We start from the raw sequence: 27,723 nt of genomic DNA, 5'->3' as shown, positions 1-27,723 counted from the left end.
TCTTATGTCAGCAAAGTGCCCACCTGTGAGTCTCTGTAGATAGCTGGGCTGTGGCTCAATAGTTATTCCGCTTCATCAGAACAATTTGGGGCAGAAAAATGTCCATGGCCTGGGGCCACATGGCAGAGCAGACTTCGTGCTTACTTCACAACCTGGTTTAGCCATTACTTCATGCCTGTAGTACCAGAGACCCATTCATTTTGTTGGCACAGATACTGCAAATTGCCTTTTTATTCACACTGGAGCTTTATTTCAGGAACATTTTTTTCTTATCACATTCATATTCATCAATGCAACAGTTATTCATTGAGCACCTAACCATATGCTCAGCACTATCCTAGTCCCTGGAGCTACAACTGTGGACAGACAGACAAAACCCCTGCTCTCAGAGAGATTCCATACAAGTACGTGTGAATCATCTTTCAAGTGGCAACAACAGGCTAGGCCACCACAAAACACTGGCAGAGTCAAATACCAATCTTCACACTTGATTTCTCTGTCAGAGTCCTAGTTTAGAGAGCCAAGGATGCGGGTGAGAAGGGGCCCTGTGGAATCTGGAGGAGAAAGGTGAGTAGCAGCCACAGTTGTTGGGCTCCAGCTTCCTGAGTTTTCCTTATGATTGATAGAGTGGGATTAGCATATGGGCAAGATGAAGGCTTTGTGACAACAAAGATATATTCAAGGGAGGCTGTAGCTGCTACATGTAGAAAACAGGATCTGGTGACCTTTCTGAGGAAAGTGAGTTGTCTTGTTCCAGGGTACTAATGAAGCGTGGGTAATGAGATCCCCTATAGAGTCAAAGAGAGAATCTGGACTTGGGGATTTGGAGCTTAAATGATAGCCTAGATCAGTGCTGTCGAATAGAACTTTATGTAATTACAGAAATGTTCTGCATTATCCAATACATAGCCACTAGCCAGTAGCACAGGCTTAGACTAAAGTCTTTGGGAGGGTGATTTTCTTGCATATTTTATCATGAATGTCTTCTGATGCAGTCAATCTTAGACGGAAGAGAAAGGTACTATTGTTATTCCACTCCTAGCACTCTTAGAGCAACTCCCCACTCCAATAACAGGGCTCCTTTTATAGTCCCTAGCTTCTAATTAAAAATCAGCTTAAAAAAAAAAGTCTGCTGCCTCCACTGTCCCCATTGGGGTTGGACATCAACAGGAAGTGTGGCACCATTTAGTGGTGCTGATGACGCCAGATTCTTTGTGTTAACAGCTTGTACATTAGGAGTAAGCTTTGTGACTCATTACGATATTAGAATTTTCCAGGACATGTTTGGCATAAGCAATAGCTAGGTGTCATTTCCGCTGATTCCCACGCAGGTGCTCATCAATCATGTTAGATGAATTAGGAGTTCTCAAACTTAAGATTATTCAAAAATTGTTTTTTACAGACCTTTTCCTAGTTAGTCAAAAAGGCCATTATTGCTTTTTACATGTCTTTTTCATTTGTTTTTGGATAGTCACCAAAAGAAAGAGCTTTGCTTTCCCTGATGGCTATGCTATACTAAGCAGTGCCTCTGTTGCAGATGGACAATGCACAGGACCTGCTTTCCTTCGGTGGTCTTCAAGTGGTGATCAATGGGCTGAACAGCACGGAGCCCCTCGTGAAGGAGTATGCTGCGTTTGTGCTGGGGGCTGCCTTTTCCAGGTGAGCAGTGTAATGGACATCCCATTGGCCAGAATTGCTTGGCCTGATCTGTTTGGAAGAAGGGTACACTTGAATTCGTGCATATTTCTACTGACATTTCAGTGTAATCTCAGTGAAACTAGAGTAAAATTTGATTCTGCCCTTATTCTAAGTAGATATGAATTTTTACCTTGTTGTCACCATCTGTGACTCTTTGTTCCCCCATCTTATGTGTATGGACATTTAATAACACCTTAGGTCACATTCTCTGTTTAATTCAAAGCTTATAAAAAGTCCAAGGTGAGCAGATCTCTTGAGCCCAGGAGTTTGCGTCTGGCCTGGGCAACATGGTGAAAACCTGTCTCCATAAAAAATAGAAAAATTAGTAAGGTGTGGTGGTGCACACCTGTAATCCAAGGTATTTGGGAGGCTGAGATGGGAGGATCACTTAAGCCTGGGAGGTTGAGGCTTCAATGAACCATCATGATGCCACTGTAAGACCCTGTCTCAAAAAAGAAAAAAAAAAAAAAGACTTTGGCTTTTACTCTGAGGGAAATGGGAGGGTTTTGAAGGTTTTGAGCTGAGGAGTGATAACGATCTGCAGTGTTTGGAAGACTCATTTGGTGCTATAGGAGTCAAGGAGTCAGCTAGGCACAGGAAGTGTTGTGAGTAGACTGTCCAGCAGGGGAGCAGCAGTCATAAGGTGTAAGCAGGGAGACCAGTTATTAGCCAGGGAAAAACTAATTTATATAAAGTGCTTGTTCAGAGCTTTGCACTTAATACATGTTCAATACATGGTATCAACTATGTGAATACCTATCAAATTCTACCATTAACTAAATCAAGACCTCCTTTCTTAGGAAACTAAGTGAATTATCTCTGCCACTTTTCTGACAATCATCTAACATATTTTGAATTATCTTACTTCTGTATATTTATTTAAATACATATTTCTGACTTTTCCCTCCATTTTTATATATATGTTTATAAAAAGTAAGACCAACTATAAATAGTAGAGAGGGAGGGAAATAAACAGGAGTAGGTCCTTTTGGCAGTAAAGCTACATCTAATGATAAATAAATGATAAGCCTGACCAAGGGGGGCCTTTTAGGGAGGAATGTATCTTGCCCTAGTTGTCTGGAACCAATGTACATGCAGTCAGGTTATTGCACTCTCTGGGTTGGGAATTCTTGAGAATTTCAGTTAGTCTGGCTTGTGATGGAAGACTGATAAGGCAAGAGGAGTGGGGAGGTAGCACCTCAAAAGAGTAGATGCAGAAAGATATGTAGGCACCACATCATTCTACACCTCCTACAAAGGTCAAGATGTCTGCATACTGCAATTGGTCCATTGGAGCTATTGTTCCTCCCATTTTTGAAAATCTGTTTTAAGGACCATTTGTGCCTTTAAAACAGGAACAAATATTCTGATTCTTGCTGCAAGGGCATGGGTGGAGGCTATTAGCTGCTTAGATGCAGGTCACGATGTTACAGGAGAAAAGCTATTCTGAACATATTTACCATTATAGGCTTTGTTTCAAAAAGATTTCCTTTGTGCTTTATCTTTGCTTGTGTTTTAAATCAGAATCTCAGTCTGATGCTCTCTCACTCTGAAAGGAATTCAGCATCTTTTCTTAGTGAGTTGAAGGGCAGAGCTGGGAAGGCTGGAGGAGTTGTTCAGTGAGGAGAGGCACTGCCGGCCTTTGCTTCCCTTATCACCACTCTGCCTGGATCTTCAAGTTCTGGCTCCCTGTGTTGATGGTGTTGATAGTCAAGGCTCTGGTCTCCAGGGAAGCTCCACCTCCCTTGGTCTCACCTCCTAGAGCCAGAGTCTCCCCGGAAGTCCAGGGAAATCTCCTCCTGTGCAGCCACTGGAAAGATGGAAAATCTGCATGTTTGACCTTAGTAGCTGCGGTTCCATCATGAGAAAGTCCAGGAAGTCCAGGGTCTTAGCCTTATAAGGCTTTAGAGGCTTGAGAACTTACTAAAGCTCACTTATTACTTCTCAGGTCAGGAAAGAACTAAATCAAACCTTATTACCCTCTCTCTCCAGACCCTTTTTGGAAATCTTTGCCTTACTCCCAAGTACTTTTATTCTACCTTTAATATGAACAAATTATCCTATATGGTCCCTTGGCATTGCTTCTGGAAATAATTTCTCGGGGGAAACCCTGTAGCATTTTCATGTCACATCCTAGTTAAAGGGGACTAATTAAGTGACTTGAGAAACATGCATTGGGCCTTCTTTGCAGACCCATAATTCACTCAGGGGCTGTGCCAATGTGTGGTGTTATTAAGACTTTTCTGTGATTGTATTAGCTTAAGACCATGCTAACATTTATGCAGCATCACTAAAATTTAAATAGAGATAAATATAAAATATTGCAATTTAGTGTTTTGGTGGCAAGCAAACTACTGTATTGAAAATGTTCTAGTTGGGTTTTTGATAGCTCACTGGAGGGCTATTACTGTGACAGCATGGTATGGCACCAGAGCTTTTGGAAGCCAACAGCAGGCTCTCAAACACCATAGAAATGTCAGTGTTTTCTGCAAAAAGGAACTTGATGCAAGGTAAGGATATCTCTATGAAGAGAGGTAGGTTTCAGTACACTAGTCTGATATTCATCATTTACTCTTAATGTCTTAAGTATTGGCTCTGCACCTCCCTAACTACTTCCGGTATACAGGTGTGTCCACACTTACCACACCTGTGCACAAACACACAGTGATGGGACGAGCTTGCTCTTTGTCAAGAGGGTGTTAGGGAGTAGCAAGCACCCTGGAATCATGGAGTCCCAGTGCTGAGTATAGTATCTAGACGATATTCTTTCTAGTTTTCTGCTGATTGGCAAGAATACTGTTCAGTCAGTCCAGATGTTTGGGCATTTAGGAGGATTAGGCAGACCACTGGACCTAGAGTCAAATAACGTAGTTTCAAGTTTAGTTTCCACCTTTTCCTATCTGTGTGCCCATGGGCAACCTTTCTAAGCCTTACCTTTTTATTTTGTTAACAGGGAACAATAATAGGTGTTCTCTGCATTTCATAAAGTTGAGTGAGTATCAAATAATATACAATGACCTGTGAAAATGATTGTAAAGCACCTGTCAGTGACAAGGCAGTATCAACATCATCACCCTCATCAGGATGTGTCCTTTATACTATGAGTTTCTGCTATAGAAATTCTTAGTTCTTTTGTTTCTACAATAAAAACCTTTATCCTCCTCATTTTCTCTTCTGTAAAGACACTTATATTCTACCATGTATCTCCTAGTAATCTTTTTTTTTTTTTGAGGTAAGGTCTCTGTTGTTGCAGCTACAGTACAGTGGCCGGATCTTGGCTCACTGCAGCCTCTGCCTCCCAGGCTCAGGTGATCCTTCCATTTCAGTCACCTCTGTAGCTGGGACTACAGGTGTGCACCACTGCACCTGGCTAATTTTTATAATTTTGTAGAGACAGGGTTTCACCACGTTGTCCAGGCTGGTCTTGAACTCACGGGCTCAAGCAGTCCATCAGCGTTGGCCTCCCAAAGTGCTGAGCTTATAGGCGTGAGCCACTGCGTCGGCCTCTTTGCTAATCCTGCTGCTTAATTGAGGGTATTTATTTGCCTACTTGGGCTAATTACTTAATAAGGCTTCCATATACATTTGTGTGGATGAAGAGGTCTCTTTCCTGGTGTTAAACATGAAGCAATTATTCCAAGATCAAGAAGAGAGAGTTCATGTAAATGGAATTGACATGACTACTAAATGTTATATGGCCACTGAAATAAAGTTTATTTAAATATTATTCACACTTATATATGGGTCACACACATTTATTTTCTGCTGTTTGTTGCCCACATATAAGGCAGGTCAAGCTCTTGCATAAAAAGATATGCAGTGGTAGGGGTGCTGATGCTTTTAGCAGCTTTGTCTTTTCATGGTTTTTCTTTTGTCTCAAACCTGCTTTTTCCTTCTTAAAGTCAAGTATTTTCATTGGCCTTTCTGTGACCTGATTAAATCTCATGATGGCACTTGTGTGTGTCTGTCTGCAGTCTGACCTACCAGGAGTCTCTGGAGTTCCAAACTAGTCATTTGTGTTTCTGTATAAGGGGAATCTCAAAAAGACTGTGAATTTCAGAGGCCAGCAGCCTTCTGTAATTTGGTTTTGGGTCTCAGCAAACTGGCTGCCTGCTTTTGTTTTTCTCTTCGCTCCCTATATATTGCCTTTACCTCCTTAGTGTCAAGAGTTAAACTATCAGGAAACTAGTATGTCTGCCCCATGTAACACTGGCTTTGTTGTTCTCATGCCCCTGCCTCAGTCATCTTTGGAGTCCTATATCCATCTTTAATAACTCATGTTCTCATCTGCACATTTGTGAATTATTATGCAATTACATGGGCTTCTAAGCATTCATGTTTGTAGTACTTTTGAACTTTCCACAGTTTGCAGATGTCATGGAACTGAACCTAATACAAAAAAGGATGCACAAGTGCCATTAGGCATGGTGAGATTATGTGCTCTTATAATGGATCCCTGGAACAAGATTCTGTTCTTCCCCCTCTATCCTTGGCATCTTTCTTGGAACCTCCTTGGCAGATTTTGGAGTATATATATATCTCCCTTTGTAAAATGAACGTGTCCCCCTCCCTCAACCCTGTTCCCTCCCACCTCATGTTTTGTTGGCTCTCTAATTTTCTCAGTTGTGCTCTTCCTACTGAGGGTTTACCAGTTGATTTTAACTATTTGGAACTGGGCACCATGGCTCACGCCCATAATCCCATCACTTTGGGAGGCCAAATCAGGTGGATTGCTTGAGCCAGGGTTCAAGACCAACCTGGGCAACATGGTGAAACCCTATCTCTACAGAAATACAAAAATTAGCCAGGCATGGTGGCATGTGCCTATGGTCCCAGCTATGCTACTCGGGAGGCTGAGGTGGAGGATTGCTTGAACCTGGAAAATAAGGCTACAGTGAACCGTGATCATACCACTGCACTCCAGTCTGGGTGACCGAGTGAGGCCCTTTCTCAAAAAAAATAAAATAAAATAAAGTAGACAAAAAGGAACACAAATGAGTGCACATGAGCATTAAACTAATGTACTTGAAACTACTATTCCTTCAATCTTGTTTCTCTCTGTACCATCTCTGAAATTTTTCAAGAGTACTTTGGCATCATTGGCATCTTTGTGGAGTCAAAATGTTGGCTACTTTCCTTTGGGAACTTTACCTCGTGGCTGCCATGCCATTATAGTCCCTTGGTTTGGGGATGACTGTAAGTAATCACTCCCCTCTTCCTTTTTTGGCAACATCATCATCTTACTATCTTCTATTAATAATTGTAGCTATTCACAGAGATTCCTCTAGCCTTGTTCTCCTCCTCTCGTTTCGTTTTCTCCTCTAGTGGTCCTATCTGTTCCTGTGGTTTCAAATCCAACCTCACTGTGGATGACTTCAGTGTCTACATTTAAGTCCAGCCTTCCTCCTGAGGTCTTCTCCTACATTTCTACCACACTGTCTCATCAAACCTCAAACTTAACAAAGTGGAACTCATTGCCTCACAAACTAGACTCTTCCTCCCACATTCTCTTTTTATCTGTTTTTGGCATTGCGATTATTGTAGTTCTCCAAGGTTGAAACTTTTGAGTGATATTTGAGTCTACTTCCTTCACTTTCTCATTAACTTGGTGAACAAGTCCTGTGGATTTTAATTTCTACTATTGTTGTCTACTAGACAACCATTCCCTGTTTTTCTGGTTTTTTTGTTTTTTGTTTTTTCAGAGCCAGGGTCTCATTGTGTTGCCCAGGCTGGAGTGCAGGGGCTCTTACAGGTGCGATCATAGTGTACTACAGCGTGAATTCCTGGGCTCAAGCAGTCTTCTTGCCCCAGCTTCCTGAGTGGCTGGGATTACAGATGTGCATCACTGTGCCTGGTTTCCCCCTTTTTCATCTGCTAAGGAACCTCGATAATGTGAGGGCAGCAACATGTTCAGGCAGAAATTTCCCTTCCCCAGTTCTAGGAAATGAGCCATAAATGGTCTAAAACAAGCTTGGAAATCCCATTTTCTAGGGATGTGTACTAGTTTGGAGATGGGCATGTGACCCAGTTCTGACCAATGAGACATAAAGAGATGTTTGCTTGGAAGCCCCTGGGAAGGATTTTGTTCTTGTAAAAAGATAGTAAGGAGGCCTTGCCCACTTCTTCCTGCCTCGACTGCAGCTGTCTTGGAGCTGCAGTAGCTGCCTTGGACCAGTGAGGTGAGAAGCACAAGAACAAAAAGCCAACATGCTGAGAAGGATAATAGAGGGAAGACATGGGGAGGAAACGGTTATTTATGATGTAGTTGGCCTCTTCTGTCTTTTGGAACCGTCTGCTTCCAGACTTTTCTCATGAGAGGTAATGAAATGTCTTTGTTTTTTAAAATCAGTGTTAATCATGGTTCCATTACTTGCAACTGAACATATATTCATATTGATATGAATTCATTTGGATATTTCCAAAATCCCTCTCAGATCTTTTAAATTAAAAAAAATTCCTTTTGAACTTCATAGCATTCATCTCAATTTGCAGTTATATAGTTGTTTGGTTACCTATTTACCGTTAATATCCCTTATTAGATAGTACTTAGGGGATAGATTCCCTTTTCTATCTTTGTCCTGCTGTCTCTCTAGTATATAGTATAGGACCTAGCACTGAGTGGATGCTCAGGAAATAGTTATTGAATGAATACATGAAAAACAAAAGAATAAATTGATGCCTCGGAAATGAATTGTTTTTCAGAGAGCACTGGAGGCTGAGTGGACAGTGCTGTTTTTGTTATTAATGATGTAATCATGGATGATTCAGATACCGCACCTTGACCCTTTAAAATCTAAGGCCATGGGGATGAGTGTATAGCCCCACTGGCTGAAGGCCCAGAAAATAGAAGGTTAGGGATTGGGATGAGGTCACTCGCTAGAGATGCCAATGTTGAATAAAAGTTCAAATGCGACCCCTAGGACTTGTCTGACCTCTTGTCTCTGGTTGCTAATTTTTTCACACTCTTACAGTGACAGGAGAGGTGCTCAAGCCTTTTGCATCTGATAAATTGATTAGCATATTAACCGAGATTGGCCCAGGAAATTGAATAGCCTTAGCTCTCTTAAGCTCCATTCAAAGTCCATTCAAATGGCAAATAATGACAGAAGGAAAATTACCTCTGACTGTGACCAGCTATCCTGAGTACTGCAGAAACTAAGGCTTCATTCTGGGGAGAGAAGCACCACTTTAATTAATAAACTTGTCCCTTTAGCATTTTGCTTGCATTTGTCTTTGTGATATACCCCTGCCTTCTCCACATCCTCTGTGTGGCTGTCTTCAGATTTTTTGACTACTATCCCCTTCTTAATTTCTTCCCTACATAAGCCCCAGCACACAAGGTTCTTTGTTTTATTTTCATCTTTGTCAGCATTTGTTATTGGATTCCTAAACTGACTAACACATCTACTTCTCTGTCGTTAGCCAGATCTTTTATCTGTTTCCCAAACAAAATTGAAGACTTTTTGAGCATGGAAACTAGTACCCAAGTCTGTGGTGCTCACAGCACCTTATAGAGGGTAAGTTTCCTGTGGCTGCTTAGAACATAAATGGTCTAACACAAAAATTGAAATCACGAAAAATTGGTGGGAGAAAGAAAGCCAGCAGGAGTAAGGAGGCTTTAAAATTTTTCTATGCTTCTGTTTTGTTATTTTTCTTCCACTGAGTGTGTATTATTTTTGTAATTAAAATTTAAATAGAAATTTAATGAAACAAATCAAAACAGCCTGGGAGACTTCTCAATCTATCAAATGGCACATTTCACAAGAAACTCTTAGTTCAAATACCTGAAGATGTTATATTAAATATTTAAATATTTATTTAAATGCTTAATTCAGCCAACAAGAAACTATAGGGCCACTGCTTTGTATAACTGCAGGGGAATTTAATAATGTCATATTCTTTATGTGGTAGCCCTGTAAGAAAGTGAGAGAAATTCTAAAGCCAAATATAATTGAAAGCTCAAATCCTAAGAGATACAAAACACTGAAACTGACAGCTGACCTGAGAATATCTGCTGTTCCCTAGTGGCTGTGAGCTCTTGGTTTCAACAGGAATCATAATTTGGGGGACAAGAGACAAAGCTTAGGGGCCATGAAAGAGAGAATTAGAAAAATGAAAATCTTCCACTTAAAAGGAATTATTAAGGCAAATTGGCTTTGAGTGGAAGGGAGAAAAATGCCCACAAATCTTCAGTTTGTTTCCTAGGGAAACTGAGTCTGACATGCTTTCTGAAAAAAGTATAACACCACATAGGAGGCAATCTTGATAGAAAATCTAATCTGAATTTGAACCTACTTCTAGATCTGACTTGGAATTTAAGGGAAATATTGGGGACAGGAGATAAGTTCAATGATATAATAGAATCAGCAAAGACCAGACTGTGGGAAACTAGAGCGGGCAGACTACTGGATTTTTCACAAAATAAGATAGAAAAAGATAAAGAGATGGGATGAAATCCATAAATGAAAAGATATTTAAGATGAATATCAACCAATTATAATTACAATGTATGTATTTTTTGTTTTCTTTTTTGAGACAGGCTCTCACTCTGTCACCCAAGCCTAGAGTGTAGTGGTACAAACACAGCTCACTGCAGACTCAGTCTCCTGCCTCAGCCTCCCATCTAGCTGAGACCATAAGCATATGCCACCATGCCTGGCTAGTTTTTATTTTTTATTGTTTTGTAGAGACAGGGTCTTACTTTGTTGCCCAGGTTGATCTCAAACTCCTGGGCTTGAGTGATCCTACTGCCTTGGCCTTCCAAAGTGTGTGTATTACAGGTGTGAGCCACCATGCCGGAGCTCTGAAATATATTTAGATCTTGATCAAATCAGCGATCTGTGGGGGAAAAAAAAAAAAGAAAAATAAAAAAATTATAAGATAATTGGGAACATTTAAACAATTACTTGATCAAGTTTTTGGCATGAAAAAGGTATTTTTCTGTTTTTGTAGAAAAGAGCCTTTTTAGAGAAATATGCTGAAAAATGTATGGGTAAAAGATAGGTTGTCGGGCCAGGCATGGTGGCTCATGACTTAATCCCAGCACTTTGGTTTCCCGTCCGAGTGCTAACCAGGCCCAACCTTGCTTAGATTCCGAGATCAGATGAGATTAGGTATATTCAGGGTGGCATGGTCATAGATAATCAAAGCACTTTGGGAGGCCAAGGTGGGAGGATCGCTTGAGCCCCGGATTTCAGAACCAGCCTGGGCAACATAAGGAGACCCCATCTCTACAAAAAAATTATTTTTAATTAGCTGGGTTTGGTGGTATGTTTCTGTGGTCCCAGCTACTTAGAATACTGAGGTGGGAGGATTGCTTGAGCCTGGGAGGTTGAGGCTTCAGTGAGCCATGATCATGCCACCATACTCTAGCCTGCGCAACAGAGTGAGACCCCATCTCAGAAAACAGCAACAACAAACATCAAAGATAGGGTATCTCCATTGTGCTTTATTTTGAGATCTGAGGAGGTGGGTAGGTGGGTGAGTTGGAGTATAGATAAAACAGTACTAGTTTTGACTTCATAATTTTGAAAGCTGAGTGTAGAGTCTATGGGGATTATTATACCATTCTCTATACTTTAGTATATACGTGAAAATTTCCATGAGAAAAAGTTTTTTTAAAATGTAGTTTGAAGTTAGCAGATTTCCAGGTTACTGGCAGAAGCAGAAACAAATCCTCTTTGGAGGAACTTATATCCAGGCTTCAGAGCATCCCCACAGACAAAAATCCTCAGTGGTCATGAGCTCACAACCAAAATATCACAAAGCACATAAAAAGTAAGGCACTATGAGTAAAAGACAGCAGAAACAACATAATCAGACCTTCAAAACTATAGGTAGGCCAGGTGCGGTGGCTCACACTTGTAATCACAGCACATTGGGAAGCTGAGGCAGAAGGATCACCTGAAGCCAGGAGCTTGAGACCAGCCTGGGCAACAAAGTGAGAACCTGTCTCTATTAATAATTTTTAAAAATAAATAAATAAATAATTTAAAATTACAGGTTGTAAAATTCACAGAATATGGAATACAAAATAATATGCTTAAATAAGATTTTATCAAAAGTATCAGCAAAAAATAGGCTATCAAAAGTGACAATGGACAGATTTGAAAATGATGCAAATAGAACTTATTTTAAAATTAAAAAAATTTTTTTTACTTGGCAGATATATGTATTTATTTTGTAAAACATGGTATTTTGAAGTATATATACATTCCAGAATGACTAATCTTGCTCACATAGTTATTTTTGTGGTGAGAGCACTTAACATCACTCCCTTAGCATTTTTCAAAAATACTATATATTGTTATTAACTACAGTTACCATGCTGTGTGGTATATCTCTTGGACTTACTCCTCGTGTCCATCTGAAATTTCATATCCTTTGACCAATATCTCAGTACTCCCCTGCCCCAACAACCACTTCAGCCCCTGGTAACTACCATTGTACTCTCTGCTTTTATGAGATCAATTTTTTTAGATTCCACATATGCATGAGATTATGCAGTTTTTGTCTTTCTGTGCCTGGCTTTTGTCGCTTAACATGATGTCTTCTAGCTTCATCTGTGTTGTCACAAATGGCAGTTTTTCCTTATTTTTTTCTGGCCGAATAATATTCCATTGTGTATGTATATTACATTTTCTTTATCCATTCATCCATTAATGGACAGTTAGTTTGATTCACAGATAGAACTTCTTGAAATTGAAAATTTAATAATTGTGGTTAGGAATTCAGTAGTTGTGGCCGGGCGCGGTGGCTCATGCCTGTAATCCAAGCACTTTGGGAGGCCAAGGTGGGCGGATCATGAGGTCAAGAGATCAAGACCATCCTGGCCAACATGGTGAAACCCCGTCTCTACTAAAAATACTAAAATTAGCTGGGCGTGGTGGCACGCGCCTGTGGTCCCAGCTACTCGGGAGGCTAAGGCGGAAGAATTGCTTGAACCCAGGAGGCCGAGGTTGCAGTGAGCCGAGATTGCGCCACTGCACTCCGGCCTGGTGACAGAATAAAACTCTGTCTCAAAAAAAAGGAATTCAGTAGACAAGGTAAATACCTGGTCAGACACAGCTGAAGAGTAATTAAGTAAACTAGAGTATAGAATTGAAGAAATTACCTAAAGTGCAGCATAGACAGAAAAATGAAAAAGAGGTTAAGATATGTGAAGATTTGAATGCAAAGTTCTCACATGAGTTTCAGAAGAATAAAGAGAATATGTATGAGATAGGCTATATTTAAAGAGGTTTGACTGATACTTTTTCAAACCTCTTTAAATTGTTGAAAGACATGAATTCTGATTCAGGAAATCCACTGAATCCCAAGCACAATGATTCAGAAGAAATCCATTTCTAGTGACATAGTGAACCACAGAAAGATTGGGTTATAAAAACAGAGGCCGGCTACAGTGGCTCACACCTGTAATCTCAGCACTTTGGGACACTGAGGTGGAAGGATCACTTGAGGCCAGGAATTCTAGACCAGCCTGGGAAACATAGCAAGACCCTATCTCAAAAACGAATAATGTTGCCCTGACCTCTGGGGTTCAAGCTTGACTCAGTCCCCCAAGTAGCTGGGACTACAGACGAGTGCCACGTGGCTAATTTATATATTTTTTGTAGAGACAGAGTTTCACCATGTTGCCCAGGCTAGTCTCAAACTCCTGAGCTCAAGTGATAGACCTGCCTTAGCCTCCCAAAGTCCTGGGATTACAGCCATGAGCCTTCACTTCTGGCCTGTTGTATGTATTTTTTTATAGTTTGTGAAATCTGTCTGTCTTCATTGTATCCCCCCCACCACATACACACATAGAAACTGTTTTAGTAGTTTTCTGTATTGTTACATGTAGCTCTGTGTACAGCTTCTGTTTAGCATCCCACTGTTTGAACATGCTTATTTATTCCCTCGTTAAGGAATATTTAGGTTGATGCCATTTTTTTGCTATTACACACAGTATTGCAATGAGTATCCTTGTGCATGACTCCTTGGGTACATATGCACGTATTTCCCTAGGGTATAGCCTTAAAGTAGAATTGCTAAGTCATACGAACATTTTCAGTACCACTAGATAATGCCAAATTGTTTTCCGAAGTGGTTGCTGGTAGAAATAAACTCGTACTGTGTTTGATAGTTCCTGTTTCTCCATATCTTTGTCAGTGTTTTGTATTATAATTTCTATTTTTTGCCAGTTTGATGGGCATGGCATAGTACCTCATTTTTCTTCTGAATTTACTCTTTCCTATAAATTGAGTATTTCCCCCCGCCACACATACACAATTGGAATTATACTATACAGATTGCTCTGAGATTTTTTTGGTTTGGATTAAGTGTGTATTTGTATCCTCCTCTCCTCTCCTTTCCTTTCCTTTTCCTTTTTCCTTTCCTTTCTTTCCTTTCTCTTTCTTTTTTTGAGACAGAGTCACGCCCTGTTGCCCACACTGGAGTGCAACGGCGCAATCTCGGCTCACTACAACTTCCACCTCCCAGGTTCAAACAGTTCTCCTGCCTCAGCCTCTTGAGTAGGTGGGATTACAGGTGGCCACCACCACGCCTGGCTAATGTTTGTGTATTTAGTAGAGATGGGGTTTCCCCATGTTGGCCAGACTGGTCTCACACTCCTGACCTCATGATTTGCCTGTCTCGGCCTCCCAAAGTGCTGGGATTACAGGTGTGAGCCACCGCACCTGGCCATGTTTGTGTTTTCAATACAGCCATCAGGGCTACTGTCTTTTTAAATTGCCTCTTAATATCTTCTGCCTATTTTTTCCCATAGTCTTTTGTTTATTTTTTAGTTGGCATTTACATATTATATATATAGTCTGGGTACTTATGTATTTTATATGTTTTTCATAAATTATATATAGTCTGGATACTGTCTTTTGTCAGTTATATGCATAGCAAATATATTCTTGTGTGTGGCTGGTCATTTCACATTACTTATGTTGCCTTTTTTTACAGACATTTTAAAGTATATTTAGGAAGTCAAAATTATCAATCTTTTTCTTGAAGTTTATGCTCTGTGTGTTTTAAGAAATCCTTCCTTGAGGTATAGAGATACTTGAGTATATTCTAAGAGTATGAAATTTTGACGGGTTTTTAACATTTTTATGTATGCCGTGAGATGTAGATTTAATTTTAGTTTTTATCATGTGGCCAACGAATTGTCCTGGCATTATGTACTGAAGAGTCTATCTTTTCCCCAGTGAAGTATAATGGTTGCTCTACTATATACTGAATTATCTTATTTGTATTGGTTTGTATTCTGATCCATTGGTCTCTTTTTTTTATCCTTGCACCAATCTCATATTATTTTAATTACTATAGCTTTATATAAGTTTTGACATCCAATAGAACAAAGCCTTCATCCTTATTCTTCTTTAAAATTGCCTTGGATCAGGGATGCAAGGATGGTTTAACATATGCAAATCAATAAACGTGATATATCACATTAACAGAATCAAGAACAAAAACATATAATCATTTCAATGGATGCTGAAAAAGCAGACAATAAAATTTAACTTTATGATAAAAACCCACAACAAACTGGATATAGAAGAAACATACCTCATAATAATAAAGGCCGTATATGACAGACCCATAGCTAACATTGTACTGAACAGGGAAAAATGAAAAACTTTTCCTATAAGATCAGGAAGAAGACAAAGATGCCTACTTACATCACTTTTATTCAACAGAATCTTGGAAGTCCTGGTCAGAGCAATTAGGCAAGAGAGGAAAATAAAGGCTATCCAAATTGGAAAGGAAGAAACAATTTAGACAATGTGAACTTTTTTCTTTTTCTGAGACTCACTCTATCACCTAGGTTGGAGTGCAGTGGTGCAGTCACAGCTCATTGCAGCCTTGACCTGCTGGGCTAAGGCAGGAAGACTGCCTTAGGCTTCCAAACTACATGATCTTCTACTTAGAAAAACCTAAAGACTCCACCAAAAAAACCTGTTAGAATTGATGAGCGATTTCAGTAAAGTGGCAGTATACAAAATCAACATACAAAAACCAGTAGCATTTATTCTTTATTATTATTTTTAGAGACAGGGTCTCTTGTTGCCCACACTGGAGTGCAATGGTGCAGTCATAGTTCCCTATGTAACCTCAGGGCTGAAACAATCCTCCTGCCTCAGCCTCAGTAGCTAGGACTGCAGGTGTGCTCCACCATGCCTGGCTAATATTTTTATTTTTTTACACAGATAGGGTCTTCCTATGTTGCCAGGATGGTCTTGAACTCCTTGAGGATTGCTTGAGGCCAAGAGTTTAAGACCATCCTGGGCTACATGCTGTGGCCTCTCAAAGCTTTGGGATTACAGGCTTGGGCCATCATTTCCAGACAATAGCATTTCTATATGCTGACAGCAAACAGTCTGGAAAAGAAATCAAGAAAGCAGCTGGGCGTGGTGGCTCATACCTGGAATCCCAGCACTTTGGGAGGCCGAGGTGGGCAAATCACCTGAGATTGGGAGTTCAAGACCAGCCTGACAAACATGGAGAAACTTCACCTTTACTAAAAATACAAAATTAGCTGGGCATGGTGGTCCATGACTATAATCCCAGCTACTCAGGAGGCTGAGGCAGGAGAATCACTTGAACCCAGGAGGTGGAGGTTGCTGTGAGCCAAGATACCACCATTGCACTCCAGCCTGAGCAACAAGAGTGAAATTCCGTCTCAAAAAAAGAAAAAAAGAAAGCACTTCCACGTACAGCAGCTGCAAAGAATACCTAGGAATCAATTTAGCCAAAGAAATGAAAGATAAATAAAAGGAAAACTATAAAACACTGATGGAAAAAATTGAACTGGACATGATATAGTTTGAATATTTGTCCCCTCCAAATCTCATGTTGAAGGATAATACTTAGCTGAGCACAGTGGCTCACACCTGTAATCCCAGCAGTTTGGGAGGCCGAGGCAGGTGGATCACGTGAGGTCAGGAGTTTGAGACCAGCCTGGCCAACATGGTGAAACCCAGTCTCTACTAAAAATACAGAAATTAGCTGGGCGTGGTGGTGGGCGCCTGTAATCCTAGCTACTTGGAAGCTGGAGGCAGGAGAATCACTTGAACCTGGGAGGTGGCGGTTGCAGTGAGCTGACATCAGGCCATTGCACTCCAGCCCAGGCAACAAGAGCAAAACTCAGTCTCAAAAAAAAAAAAAAAAAAAAAAAGTAATCCTCTGCATCCTACTTTATTCATGAGGGAGAAACGAAAAAGAAAGATAATTTGCAGTGTTAGAGGTAGGGCCTGGTGGAGATAATTGGATCAGAGGGGCTAGATCCCTTGCGAATGGTTTAGTACCACTTCCCTGGTGATAAGTGAATTCTCCCTCAGTTAGTTCACATGAGATCTGGTTGTTTAAAAGTCTGGGACTGCTCCCTTCTCCCACTGTCACCATGTGAGACACCTGCTCCTGCTTTGCCTTATATCATGATTATAAACTTCCTGAGGCCCTCACCAGAATCAGCTGACACCGTGCTTTCTGTACAGCCTGCAGTACCATGAGCCAAAATAAAACCTCTTTTTAAAATGAATTACGCAGCCTCAACTAAGCACAGTGGCTCATGCATATAATCCCAGCACTTTGGGAGGCTGTTAAAGGCAGATGACTTGAACCTAAGAGTTTGAGACCAGTGTGAGCAACTTGGCAAAACCTCAAATCTACAAAAATACAAAAATTTGCCGAGGTTGGTGGTGCGCGCCTGTGGTCCCAGCTACTCAGGAGCCTGGGGAGATTGAGGCTACAGTGAGCTGCAATCACACCACTGCACTCCAGCCTGAGTAACAGAGTAAGACTCTGCCTCAGAATAAATAAATAGATAAATAAATAAGTAAAAACTACTCAGCCTCAGATATTTCTTTATAGCATCATAAAAACAGTTTAATATAGGACACACAAAAATGGAAAGTTTCCATGCTCATGGATAGGACTAATTAATATTGTTAAAATGATAATACTACCCAAAGCAATTTACAGATTCAATGCAATCCCTATCAAAATACCAATGAAATTCTTCACAGAAATAAAAGAGACAATTCTAAATTTACATGGAACTACAAAAGACCCCAAATAGCCAAAGCAATCCTCAGCAGAAAGAACAAAGCTGGAAGCATCACACTACCTCACCTCAAAATATAGTACAAAGTTGGCCGGGCACAGTGGCTTACGCCTATAATCCCAGCAGTTTGGGAAGCCGAGGCGGGCAGATCACTTGAGGTCAGGAGTTCAAGACCAGCCTGGCCAAGACAGTAAAACTGCATCTCTATTAAAAATGTAAAAATTAGCCAGGGATGGTGACATGCACCTGTAGCCCCAGCTATTTGGGAGGCTGAGGTGGGAATATTGCATGAACCCTGGAGGCGGAGGTTGCAGCGCACCAAGATTGCACCGCTGCAATCCAGCCTAGGCAACAGAGCACTCTGTCTTAAAACAAACAATACTCTACAAAGCAGTAGTGACCAAATCAGCATGGCATTGGCAAAAAAACAGACACAAAGACCAGTGGAACAGAACACAGAACCCAGATGTAAATCCACACATTTACAGCCAACCCATTTTCAACGAAGGCACCAAGAACATCCAATCGGCAAAGGATAGTCTCTTCAATAAATGGTGCTGGGAAAGCTGGATAACCATATACAGAAGAATGAAACTGGACCTCTATCTCTCACTGTATGCAAAAATCAAATCAAAATGGATTATAGACTTAAGTCTAAGACCTGAAATTATGAAATTACTAGAATAAACATTGGGGGCTAGGTGCAGTGGCTCACATCTGTAATTCCAGCATTTTGGGGGGCCAAGACAGGAAGATCGCTTGAGGCCAGGAGCTTGAGACCAGCCTGGGCAATAGAGTGAGACCCCTTCTCTATAAAAAAATAAAACTAGCTGGCATAGTGGTGCATTCCTGTAGTTTCAGCTACTCAAGAAGCTGAGGCAGCAGGATTGCATGAGCCCTGGAGTTCAAGGTTACAGGGAGCTGCAGGTGCGCTGCTACACTCCAGCCTGGGTGACAGAGCAGGATATTGTCTCAAAAGAAAAAAAAAAAGATTGGGGAAAGGCTCCAGGACATTATTCTGGGCAAAGATTTTTTGTGTGTAAAACCTCAAAAGCACAGGCTACCAAAGCAAAAATAGACAAAAGAGATTACATCAAGCTAAAAATCTACACAGCAAAGAAAACAATTAACAAAGTAAAGAGAGAACCCATAGAATAGAATAAAATATTTGCAAACTGTCCATCTGACAAGGGATTAATAAACAGAAAATATAAGTGGCTCAAAGAGCTCAATAGCAAAAAAAAAAAAAAATCTGATTAAAAATGGGCAAAAGATCTGAACAAACTTTTCTCAGAAGAAGACATACACATGGCCGACAGGTATATGAAAAGATGTTCAGCTTCATTAATCATCAGAGTAATGCAAATTAAAATCACAATGAGATATCATCTCTAATTTAAATGGCTTTTATTAAAAAGACAGGGAATAATGGATGCAGGTGAGGATGTAGAGAAAGGGGAACCTTTGTACACTGTTGTTGGGAATGCAAATTAGAACTGACTATGGAAAACTGTATGAAATTCCCTCAAAAAACTAAAATTAGCACTACCATATAATCTAGCAGTTCTGCTACTGGGTTTGTGTCCAAAAGAAAGGAAATCAGTATATCAAAGAAATAACTGCATACTCATGTTTATTGCAGCACTATTCACAGTAGCCGAAATACCGAATCAACTGAAATGTCCATCAGTGGATTAATAGATAAAGAAAATGTGGCACATACACACAATAAAAGAAATCCTTTAATATGCAGCAACACGGGTGGAATTGGAGGTCATTATGTTAAGTGAAATAAACCAAGCACAGAAAAACAGATATTGCATGCTGTCACTTATAGGTGGTAGATAAAAATGTGGATCTCATAAAGATAGAGAGTAGATTGGTAGTTACCAGAGGCTAGGAAAGGTAGGGGAAAGAGGAGATGAAGAGAGTTTGATTAATAGGTACAAATATACAGTTTTGGTAGAAGAGATAGCACCAGTGTTTGCTAGATTAGTAGGGTGACTATAGTTTATTATAATTATTGTATAATACATTTCAAAATAGCTGGAATGTAATTTGAATATTTCTAGCATAAAGAAAAGACAAATACTTAAGGTGATAGATATTCCAATTATACTGATTTGATATTTGCAAATTATATGAATGTATTAAATATCATATGTATCCCATGCCTGCATATGTTCACCACAGCACTATTCACAATAGCAAAAATATGGCATCAACCCAAATGCTCTTCAATGATAGACTGGATAAAGAAAATATGATACATATACACCGTGGAATACTATGCAACTACAAAAAGGAACAAGATCATGTCCTTTGCAGGGACATGGATGGAGTGCCAAGCCATTGTCCTCAGCAAATTAATGGAGAAACAGAAAACCAAATGCCACATATTCTCACTAATAAGTGGGAGCTGAACAATGAGAATACATAGACACAGGGAGGGGAATAACACACATTGGAACCTGTTGGGGTGGTGGGTTGGGGGACAAAGAGTAGGAGAGCATCAGGATAAATAGCTAATGCATGCAGGGCTTAATAACTAGGTGATGGGTTGATAGGTGCATCAAACCACCATGGCACACGTTTACCTGTGTAACAAACCTGCATGTCCTGCACATGTATCCCAGAAGTTAAATTTATTAAAAAGTTACATGTATTCCCAAAATATGTACATCTAGTACTTATTAATTTAAAAATTGCCTTGGACATTTTTGGCCCTTTACTCTTCCATATAGATTTTAGGCATACTCTGTGAGGCTCAACAAAACATTGGATATTTAAGCTAGATGCAGTACATGTATAGATTAATTTATGAGAATTAACATATTTATAAAATATGTTTCTGTCCATGAACATGATATACCTTTCCAGTTAGATGGTCTCACGTCTTTTAATAAACATCGTAATTTTTTCCAAATAGATATTGAATCTCTTTTGTTATGCCTAATTACCGTATAGCATTTGTTATTGTAAAAAGGTTAATTTTCAAGTTTTTATTTTCTAATTGGTTGTTGCTGGTGTATGACTTCATCGCCAACACATTTGCTGATGTCTTATTAGTTCTAATAGTTTATCTACTTTTTTTCTTGGATGTTATTTGTAGATAATCATATCAATCATTTCAAAATGAAAACAATTTTGTTTCTTTTCAATCTTTATCCTCCATTTCTTTTTCTTAATTGCAAAGTCTAGCACTGTTAATACAGTGTTTATTGAAATACTGATAGGCATCCTTATCCCTTTCCTGTCTTTAAAGGGAATGATTCTAATATTTTACCACTGAATATGTTCTCTTCTGTAGGTTGATGAATTTATTTATGTATTCTATAGTAGCGAATCATCCTTACATTTCTATAATGAATGTTTTTGGTCATTGTATTTGTTACCTATTGCCGTGTAACAAATTATCACAAACTCAGTGGCTTAAAGCAGTGCACACTTATATTATTACACTTTCCCTAGGTCAGAAGTCCAAATGTAACTTTGTTGGGTCCTCTGCATTGCTATAGTCCAAGGTGTCAGTTAGAGCTAGGGTCTAATATGGTGCTTGACTGGGGCATTTCCTTTTAAACTGATGTGGTTGTTAGCAGAGTTCAGTTCTTTGCAGGTTGTCAGTTTAGATACCTTTGTTTCTTGCTGGCGGGAGGCTGCCCTCAGTTCCTTGCCACATGGCCATCTCGACAAGCAGCTCACAACATGGCAGCCTGCTTCTTCACAGCCAGCAAGGGAGAGAGTTTCTTAGCAAAACAGATGTTATGGTCTTATGTAGTATAATCACATACACATAGTCATATGTATCCTGTCACCTTTGCTGTATTCCATTGGTTGGAAGCATGTCATATTCCTACACTCAATAGGAGGTAATTACACAAGGATGCATCTGGCTTTGGCTTAGACATCGTATTTCTGGAAGTGACAGAAAATGGCATAATAGGATAGATGTTTATTTTTTTCCTGTGTAAACAGCGTCTTCAGGTCAGCAGCCTAGAGTTGGTGTGGCAGCTCTGTTATGGGTAGACCCTTGGGTCTTGAGTTCCTTGGAGTCACACTAGGATGCTATCCGTAAGGAATAGCCTTTACTCATCATCCCAGATGGCCAGGTCTGCATTCCAGGGAGCAGGGTGGAAGGAGCAACATAGAAGAGGAGATAAAGGACACTTAAAAATCTCTTGAGGAGGATCCCAGAAGCTGTTAAATGATGCTTCTGCTTATAATATGTTGGCCAAAACTTAGTGCCTTGGCCATACCTCCCTGCAAAGGAGGCTGATAAATGTAGTTTTTATACTTTATTTGCCCAGCAAAAGTTTTGCTACTGTGGAAGAATGGGAGAACAGATTGTAGGGGACCACTAGCAGTTCCCACCTCAGCTAGCTTTCAGTTACAAAAGAAAAATTTTCTCTTTTCTCTTGGCTCCAAATAGTTTAGTGTAAGATTATTTATTTATTTATATTTTTAAAATTATTATTTTTGAAATTTTATTTATTTTTTCCAATAGTGTTTTGGGAACAGGTGGTGTTTGGTTGCCTGGATAAGTTATTTAGTGGTGATTTCTGAGATTCTGGCGCACCCGTCACCAGAACAGTGTACACTATGCCCAATGTGTATAGTCTTTTATCCCTCACCTCCCTCCTACCCTTACCCCGAACCCACAAATCCACTATATAATTCTTAAGCCTTTATGTTCTCATAGATTAGTTCCCAAGGATTATTTGTTTTTTTGATGTTTGAAAAGATAATCTGAAAAATTACCAATGACTCTATTTCTTATGCGTAGAAGAGCATAGCATACCAAGAGAGGACTGGACTAATCTGGACCAGGTGTGCTGTGGATATGAGAAAGGCTGGCTGTGGAAAAGGAGCCTGTGAGGGGCAGGGGCTCTACATGTACTGTCTCATAATCCTCACAACAACTGCCAGAGTGAGGGGTTTACAGAGGAGGGTCCTTGCCCAAGAGCATGCAGTTAACTTATGGGAAGGTTACACTTCAAACCTAAAGCAATGATGTCAAAGCCCATGTTCTTTCTATAGTTTGAAGAGCTAGCAGACTCTCAGAAAGGGCCATCACTTTGAAGGTCTTGAGTGGGGTCCCTAGTCTCTTTCTTCATCAGTAACACAGGTTCTTGACTTGGATATCTGGAGGATATAGGTAATGATGGGGAGGGAGCAGGTGGGATTTGTGGCAAGGTCTAGTTATTCAGGCTAGCACCCATAGTCAGAGTAGTGATTGCGATGGGGCTTAGTACATCTGTTCTGCACTTTGCTTTCCTTCCACGGTCTGCTTATGCATTAGAAGGTGTCCACTGGGCACTGACTGAAATGAGCCTCATCAGGAGCCCGGTACCTCCAGGCTTCTGCCCATTGGCAGGAAACCTGAAAAAGAGCTCAGAGCAACCTTTTTAGAAATGGCCCTGATTTAACCAGAGTAAGCATGCTTCTAAACTCTGCTACTATGGTCCATTTTTTTTGGATCAAGACCCTTCTGGATGGGTTCTCTGTGATATTTAAATCACGAGGACATAGATGGAGAACATTCTCCGTTATATTTCTGCTCTTCTCTCCTTCTGCCAAACACTTTTGAGTGTTTGTTAAATCCTGATCAGTTAGATGTTTTCTGTCCTGGCCTCTCTTCTGCTCTAACAGTAGTCCATTACTTAAAGAGAAGAATCTGTCAAGAGTAGGGGGAGGGCAGTTTTTGAAGGATGGCAGGAAATATCGATCCTACCCTGATGATGACAGCCCTGCTTTGCAGCCTGTGCTGCCTGGGTAGAAGACCTGCTGGGGGAGTCTTGGGGCTTTTTCAGGAAGTTAGTGCATCCCATTATCTCAGAGTGAGTGCAGAATGTGTAATGAACAGCCCTGAGTAAGAGAGGCTGTCATGTGGCTGTGGAACAGAAGGATTTCCTTGTACTGGACAATCCATAATCCCTTTGTTTCAGGGAAATCTGTAAGACTCACTTCCCAGGCTGCCTCCCAGCCCCCCATTGCATTTCACTTGCATACACAACCTTGAGGTCTAAAGCCAATTTATTTCTATCCCATTTCTCTCAGCTTTTATTTTGCATTTAATCAGTTGCCTTGGTCCCACAGCTACTTCAGCCAGGCTGCCGGGAAAAGATTATAGCTGGCCCTGGTGCCCCAGCCTCCATCCAGAGCATCTGGCCAACATGCCAGAAAGCAGAATGCCTCAGGCCTTCCTACTCTTTCTGACTGGCAATTGCAGGGTAGGGTACGCTACAGAGACTTCTGTTATGAAGCCTTCCTTTTTCAGAGCACCCAGAAAAAGGAAAGAATAAAGGCTGTTTTAAAAAGCCAGCTGGGGTCGGGCATGGTGGCTCATGCCTGTAATCTCAGCACCTTGGGAAGCTAAGTCGGGTGGATCACCTGAGGCCAGAAGTTTGAGACCATCCTGGCCAACATGGTGAAACCCTGTCTCTACTGAAAATATAAAAATTACACGGGTGTGGTGGTGAGTGCCTGTAATTCCAGCTATTCAGGAGGCTGAGGCAGGAGAATCACTTGAACCCAGGAGACGGAGGTTGAAGTGAGCTGAGATCGTGCCACTGCACTCTAGCCTGGGAGACAACAAGACCGTCTCCAAAAAAAAAAAAAAAGGGCCAGCTGGGGCCGGGTGTGGTGGCTTATGCCTCTAATCCTAGCAGTTTGTGAGCTCAAGGTGAGAGGATCACTTGAGCCCTGGAGTTCAGGACCAGCCTGGACAAAATAGTAAGATCCCATCTCTAACAAGAACAACAACATTATTCGCACGTGGTAGGAGACTGAGGTGGGAGGATCCCTTGAGCCTGGGAGGTAGAGGCTGCAGTGAGCCATGGTCACACCACTGCACTCCAGCCTGAGCAGCAGAATGAAACACTGTCTCAAAATAAATAAAATAAATAAAAAGCCAGAGGGAAAGCATCTGAAAAATCGAATGAAAGTCACCTGCCCAATTGTCAGCAGTCCTCCCCAGGTTACCTTCTATGGTTATCTGGTCATTTAGATTCTCATGGCAAGGAGTTGAGACTAAAGGCTGGCCTGGTAGAGTTGCTGTTTGGCATTAGACTGGGATCTCTGTGGGTATCCTAGAACCACTTTCCCTCATAGTGGACACACTGGTGCCTTTGCTCTGAGCAAGTGCCTTTCCACAGTCCTCATTGCCTAGATGGAAAACTCTTGAGTAAGTGTAGGCTCACATTGGGTTACGAAGATTGGGATATGAAGATTCAGAGAGAAGCAAAGACCCAAGAAGAAAGTGGGACCAGAAGTAAACTTGGTGGGCAGTCCAGGAATAGAGGGCAGGAAGAGGCAAGCTCTGGTGCCTACCTGTGATGCTTAGTGTGAAATCCCCATCGCACGCATGCCTTTCCCAAAGAGCCATGGACAGTGATCAGTGGCTGAATGGAGGAGCCTCTGCTCCCACTCATTACCTCTGCTGCAGTGATTCATTCAAGACCACAGAGCCAGCTGGCAGCCAGAATGAGAAGATGAGTCAGAAACTCGATGAGTTTTCAGGATAAGACATGGCCTTCAGATGGCATTTCCTGTGCAGTTAGAGAAGTCCTAGGATCAGAAGTGATGTGTTCCTGCAGGGTTCACATAAAGCCACCCTCTCCAGCCCTGTAACTCACTATGAATTTTTGACTTAAATGAGCTATAGTTTTCCCTTTTCAAAGGAGAGAAACTGTTGGGGGCTTATCAAGCTAGATGATGCCTTAGAGGGAACAAGGTTTTTTACACAAAGGAATGTAGCCCTTGTTCCCACCCTTCTTCCCCCCCATCTCTCTTTCCCTTCTTCCATGTCTTCCTTCTTTCCATCTCCATTTTTCCCTCCCTCCCTCTGTTGCTGCCATCTGCTCCAGATATGTGTAGTGACCACTGGTGGCCCCATTTCTCTCTTACCATAGCTAATCTTGATGGTGTTCAGGAAATCTGTGCACAGAGGTTTACTCAGACTGTATGGCTAAGATAATTTCTGTATTTTTTGGTAGAGACAGAGTTTCACTGTGTTGGCCAGTCTGGCCTCGAACTCCTGGCCTCAACTGATCTGCCCACCTTGGCCTCCCAAAGTGCTGGGATTACAGGTGTGAGCCACCACGCCTGGCCAGGATGTGTGAGATTCTTTTTTTTTTTTTTTTTTTGAGACGGAGTTTTGCTCTTGTTACCCAGGCTGGAGTGCAGTGGTGCAATCTTAGCTCACCGCAACCTCCGCCTCCCAGGTTCAAGCAATTCTCCTGCCTCGGCCTCGCGAGTAGCTGGGACTACAGGCATGCGCCACCATGCCCAGCTAATTTTTGTATTTTTAATAGAGATGGGGTTTCACCATGTTGACCAGGATGGTATCGATCTCTTGACCTCGTGATCCACCCGCCTCAGCCTCCCAAAGTGCTGGGATTATAGGTGTGAGCCACCACGCCCGGCCTAAATTTTTTTTTTTTTTTGAGACGGTGTTTCACTCTTGTTACCCAGGCTGGAGTGCAATGGCACGATCTCGGCTCACCGCAACCTCTGCCTCCTGGGTTCAGGCAATTCTCCTGCCTCAGCCTCCTGAGTAGCTGGGATTACAGGCATGCGCCACCATACCCAGCTAATTATTTTTTTTTGTATTTTTAGTAGAGACGGGGTTTCACCATGTTGACCAGGATGGTCTCGATCTCTTGACCTCGTGATCCACCTGCCTCGGCCTCCCAAAGTGCTGGGATTACAGGCGTGAGCCACCGCGCCCGGCCCGAGATTCTTGTTTTCCCTGTGGAACATGGGAAAACTTCTCTGTAGTATTTTGGTAAGTGTCCAGATTACTGTCTATGGAATGACTTACTTAAATTTAAACCTCATGTTTTCACCTCTGGTTTGGTAATATAGTCACATGGCTCAAAATTCAAAGGGCACCAGAGGATATGAAAAGTATCCTCCACCGTGTCCCTTTGCTATCCTGCTTCCCTGTCTCCAGGCAACCAGTGTTGCCAGTTTCTTCTAGAGATAGTTTTTCATGTTCAAGTAAATATATCCATATATTGTTTTTATGTTATTTTTACATGAAAGGGAGTTTACTGTAGATTCATCATTCTGTAATTTACTTTTTCTGTTTAACTATATAAGTATTTTCTTTCCTTGTTTCACAGAGATAGGGTCTCTCACCCAGGCTAGAGTGCAGGGGTGCAGTCATAGCTTACTGCAGCTTCAACCATTTAGGCTCAAGTGATCCTCCTACCTCAGCCTCCCAAAGAGCTGGGACTAGAGGTACATACCACCATGCCTGGCCAATTTAAAATTTTTTTGTAGAGATTGGGTTTTGCTGGGTTGCTCAGGCTGGTAACAGTCTATCTTGAATATCATTCTTTAACAGTCCACAAAGAGCTTCTTAGGAGGTAGTTTCTTTGCTTTCAGTAATTGTAGAATGACTCAGGGGAAACTTTTGGGAAAATGCTTTCATTGACCCACGTTTAAAAATGACAGTGGTTCAATTAATTAGACTTATTACTAGGCAGAATTTATTGTTTAAATGAAGGAGGTATTTGATTGTTGTGTCTAAGAAGTGATTACTGATGGCTTTTTAGAGCCAGTATGACTCACAAAACATCTTTGATGTTAAGTTTGGAAGGTCTGTGTCATTAGTTCTGATTGGGAGTCTGTAATTCAAAATTTTAGTTTAAAATCTGTTAAGGCAATAAAGAAGCCTCATGTGGTGTGTCTGGCTCCAGTGTGCTCCCTCCACTGTGCTGGGACTGTTTGGTAAGAACCAGGTGTACTGGTCTGTGCTAGGTGTACCATGGCCACCAGGAGCTTCAGACTCTGGAGAGGCCCAAATGCCTTGTCTTTGCAATTGTGAACAGTAAAAATAAAAAGTTTGGCTGGGTGCGGTGGCTCACATCTGTAATCCCATCACTTTGGGAGGCCGAGGCAGGCGAATCACCTGAGGTTGGGAGTTCGAAACCAGCCTGGTCAACATGGTAAAACTACATCTCTAC

The 27,723-nt window shown here is 41.2% G+C and overlaps 1 protein-coding gene across 1 annotated transcript in view; it reads left to right on the top strand.

The window, feature by feature from the left end:
- SIL1 (SIL1 nucleotide exchange factor) overlaps window positions 1-27,723 on the top strand; it is a 232,707-nt gene that overhangs the window by 165,307 nt on the left and 39,677 nt on the right. Inside the window, exon 7 of the mRNA XM_064366364.1 lies at window positions 1,538-1,659. Within this exon, the coding sequence (XP_064222434.1) occupies window positions 1,538-1,659 (122 nt within the window). The remainder of the gene's footprint in view (window positions 1-1,537; window positions 1,660-27,723) is intronic.

This window comes from Aotus nancymaae, unplaced genomic scaffold (genome assembly GCF_030222135.1).
Source record: "Aotus nancymaae isolate 86718 unplaced genomic scaffold, 86718_ANA_hifiasm-v0.15.2.pri h1tg000064l_1, whole genome shotgun sequence".
Classification (NCBI taxonomy): domain Eukaryota; kingdom Metazoa; phylum Chordata; class Mammalia; order Primates; family Aotidae; genus Aotus; species Aotus nancymaae.
Note: the sequence above shows the minus strand (reverse complement) of the source record. Positions and strands in the feature narration are given on the sequence as shown.